This window comes from Cynara cardunculus, unplaced genomic scaffold (assembly GCF_001531365.2).
Source record: "Cynara cardunculus var. scolymus isolate 2C unplaced genomic scaffold, CcrdV1 Un_Scaffold_7657, whole genome shotgun sequence".
In the NCBI taxonomy this organism is placed as follows: Eukaryota; Viridiplantae; Streptophyta; class Magnoliopsida; order Asterales; family Asteraceae; genus Cynara; species Cynara cardunculus.
The window spans coordinates 1-4,240 of record NW_020203679.1 but is presented as its reverse complement, the minus strand read 5'-3'; the positions used below and the strand labels follow the sequence as shown (position 1 = coordinate 4,240).

Below are 4,240 nucleotides of genomic sequence, written 5' to 3'. Positions count from 1 at the left end.
AAAATATTTTTTGTATAAAATATATAATATAAGGAATTTTATATATATATATATATATATATATATATATTAATGTATAAAATAATAATAAAAAAATATATTATATTATTTTTAATAAGGTTCAAGTTTCAATGTATTTGGCACCCCTATCAAAGGGGTGCCATTAGCACTCCCCGAAAAAAGGTACATGGAATTGTGAATGTAAACATTTTTTGTCCATTTATAGTTATTGGTATATGTTGATTTGAGTTTAATGTTATTGTAGTTTTGTAATTGAGAATTTTGATGTTTATCACACGTGATAAACATCCCATAATTTTCGTGACACATATCGGTTACCAACTCAAAAGATATTGATCGCTCAAATCATATAACATAAACAATTATTTGTGCATATCGATCCAAACAATTATCAGGAAATGTGATAATAGTGTGATAAATGTGATAATGTTTATGTGCATATCGATCCAAACAATTATCAGTGATCCCAGGAAATGTGATAATGGTGTGATAAATGTGATTGATATACATGATTTGATAAAAAACAAGTTAATTGCTAGCAAATCTCAACTCAAACTACTTCTGCATCTCTTAAATTGGTGTGTAACTAGTGATGAAGAGTCGAGTTCATATGATAGGAAAATGCAAATGCAGAATTTTGCAGTCTAATAGACATATGAATGATGCTAGTAAATAACGTAAATCAGCAAGTGAAAAATGACAACTATATTGTAATCAAGATGGTCAATTTCACTTTCAACTTGTAACATAAAATCAATGATTATAATAGTGATATCTTTGTAATTGAGAATTTTGATGTTTATCACATGTGATAAACATCCCATAGCTGCAAGTGTATGTTACTGTAATGCGCCTTGATGAGGTTGATTTTGTTTTCAATTTAATTTAATAGTAATTTTGTTTAGTTTTATTATGACACATGAGACTTTGTTAATTTGGTTTATATGTATATTGATTTTTTTATTTATAACATATTGGTAATTGTTTCACAGATCATTTTGTGTTACCAACTCAAGGAGTGATTGAAAGTCTTTGCGGTGATGGAGTTCGTATCCCATCTGTTCCAAGTGAATTTCAACCGGTTGTTGGTTCAATATTTGGATCTTTGGAGGATGGAATTGAAATGTGTTGAAGGTATGTCGACATTGTCGGGTTTGACATTCGACTATCAACGCAGAAGACAAGGGAGGGTGGTATAGTCAAACAAAAATATGTTGTTTGTCATAAGCACGGAAAACAAAAAAAGAGGACCGATTGACTCTGTTGAAATGGATGGACATCGTAGACAAGTACGAAATACAAACTTTAAAGTTACAGATTGTAAGGTGTCTGTTAGGTTTAAATACATAGAGGGGTCTCAATCATCATATAGATTATACTATTTTTGTCCCAATCATAACCATGATTTGATTGATGATGCTGATAAAATTTTATCACATAAGAGTAGGCAACTCAGTTATGATGACAAAGTTATGGTACATCGGTTGGCGAGGTCAAATATTGGGCCTGTAAGAGCCCACAAGTTGCAGATTTGTTTGAAAGGTGGCAACGATGAGGCTGGTTTGATTATAAGAGTTTCAAGAGGGATCTCAATAACTACGTTGGTGATAGAGACGTACAAATGGTGGTAAATATGTTGAACAACAGAAGACAATATAGGACAAACTTTGCATTTGAGTATAAAATTGACAATGGTCGTTTGGTATCAATGTTTTGGGCCAATGAGTTGATAAGGTTGAACTACGCAGAGTTCAGTGATGTTATGTCATTTGATGCGACATATCGTTTCAATAAGTAAGTTAATTTAATGTTATCATAATTTGGATTTATTAATTTTTATGATATCGGCTTATATTTTATTTTTTTGTCATCGTAGATATAACATGGTTTTTGTACCATTCATCGGTATTGATAACCATAGAAGATCAGTTGTTTTTGGGTCAGGATTGATCACCGAAGAAACTATCCAAGCATATACCTGGTTGTTGGAATCATTTTTGAAGGTTCATGGTCATCAACCGACCCTTATTTTGACTGATCAAGATGCTTCCATTAAGAAAGCAATCCCGGTTGTGTTTCCTGATGCTAGACATCAACTATGTATGTGGCATATCATGAAGAAGCTCCCTGCCAAGGTATTGAATGTTTTATTGTTTGCTCAGGTGACTTGATATTTCCATGCTTAAAATTAGGGTATAAATTAAATCGTAGGATGCGTGAAATTGCTAGATTTTGTTTCTTACTAGATTTTAACACATGTGATTGAAAGTAATATTATATTTAGTGTTACCGGTGATAATCATGTGATAATAATGTGACTGTAGTTGTGTATCATATGTGAGTTGCAAATTTGATTTCCTTATAGCGATGTTATGATGTAGGTAGGTTCTGATATCATTTTGAATACAAACTTCAGAAAACAGTTATTAAAATTAGTATGGAGTGTACACCTTGAACCTGATGAATTTGAGGTTAAATGGGCATCTTTGTTGAATGAGTTTGACCTTCATACTCATCCATGGCTTGAGGACGTATTTCAAATGCGAACCAATTGGATTCCTTCCTACTTCAGGGAGATACCTTTGTGTTGTTTAATGAAAACCACCTCCAGATCTGAGAGCACCAACTCGTTTTTTCGAAAATTTGATAAGCATTCTAATATTTTGTTAGAGTTCATTTTGTCTTATGATACTGCGATAGACAAACAGAGGAATAGGCAGCGCAATGAAGATCATAAAACGAATACCACCACACTGACCTTCAAGACAAATACGTTGATCGAGTATTATGCAACAAAGGTGTATACTCGTGCTATTTTGTTCAAGGTCCAACAGGAGATCTTCAAGGGTTATAGATTTTGTTCCCAATGGCAAGTTAATACTGAAATGGGTTTGACAGTTTATACAATAAGGGAGAAGAAAAAACATTGTTCCACTAAGCTTAAGTTTAAGGTACGTTATCAATATTATTAATTATTTGTTTAACTTTATCACATGTGATATTCTAGTTTCTTGTTAAATATCACATGTGATATTTTAGTGTGTTGTTATAATCTTGTATCACCAATTATGTTGTATGTTAAGTTGCTCAATCGCATTCAGATGACTCAATATATTGTGGTTGCCGCCATTTTGAGTACTACGAAACTTTATGTCGACATGTGTTCACTGTCTTGTTTAACCTTGATTTCGATGAAATTCCGCAATAATATATTCTTAGGCGTTGGATGAGGGGGGTCATTCCTGTTGATGTGTTGCGTAGTCGACATATATCAATTAGAAGCGATAGTCGTGTTGACAAATTATTCAATGACGTGTATCTTGAGCTTGTTCAATGTTTAGCGAATTTAAAAGGTGACAATGAGAAGTTAACTGCCTTTCTTGACAATATCCGTTCGTGGAAGTCAAATGTGCTAAGCGGTGTGCCTAAAAAAACGATTTTACCAACAAAGATAATGTGCATCAGTCGTTGGTAGGTGTTCCTCGACCGGAGAAAATTGATATTCTTCCCCCTTAAGGCATTCGTAACAAAGGTTGTGGCACTAGTAAGCATTTGATTGGGGCGGGAGAGAGAACCATAACAAAAAGCAAACGGCCGAAAAGACTATGTCGAGGATGCAAGGAGCTTGTCAATCATGATATACGAAATTGCCCTGTGAGGAAAGCCTCTTCCAATTAACCTTTTTCCATCTCTTAATAAATTAGGTTTTGTTTTTTAATGAATTTGACAATATTGGATCATATTATTTTATTTAGTTCTTTTGAAACTGGATGTGAATGATGGTTGTTTTAAAATGATGATCAATCACTATTAGATGATGTTTTATTAAATAGAATGCTTTTATATCAAACATTGGTGGTACTTCAATTTTAGAATATCACATGTGATATCCTTGTGTATCACATTTCATATATGCTTGCAATATGTTTTTTTTATATGACACATTGTATCTAATAATAAAACACTTTAGTACTTGATAATTATATATATGTGGGAATCTGCTCACTTTATAGATCTTATCAACGTGACATACTCGTTTATGCCCTGTGATATTTTTGAACGTATCACAGTTAAATCGTAAATTATGTTATTGTTGTGTGGTTGGAAAAATAACCCAACTAAAAAGTGTCAGTACTGTAATTTATAACAAATATTGTTACTCGACAAAAGTGATAAGCGTTTTGTTGGTCCCAAAAGGGTCTACAAGAATACTAAACAG

At 32.7% G+C, this 4,240-nt stretch overlaps 1 protein-coding gene across 1 annotated transcript; it reads left to right on the top strand.

Moving 5' to 3' along the window:
• Positions 1-1,904: 1,904 nt before the first annotated feature.
• On the top strand, positions 1,905-2,972 carry LOC112504978 (protein FAR1-RELATED SEQUENCE 5-like; the record flags this gene model as incomplete). The annotated part of the gene is made up of 2 exons (XM_025108929.1): positions 1,905-2,156; positions 2,403-2,972. Coding segments are annotated over exons 1-2 (822 nt in total), but the record flags the coding sequence as incomplete, so codon positions are not given.
• Positions 2,973-4,240: the final 1,268 nt, after the last annotated feature.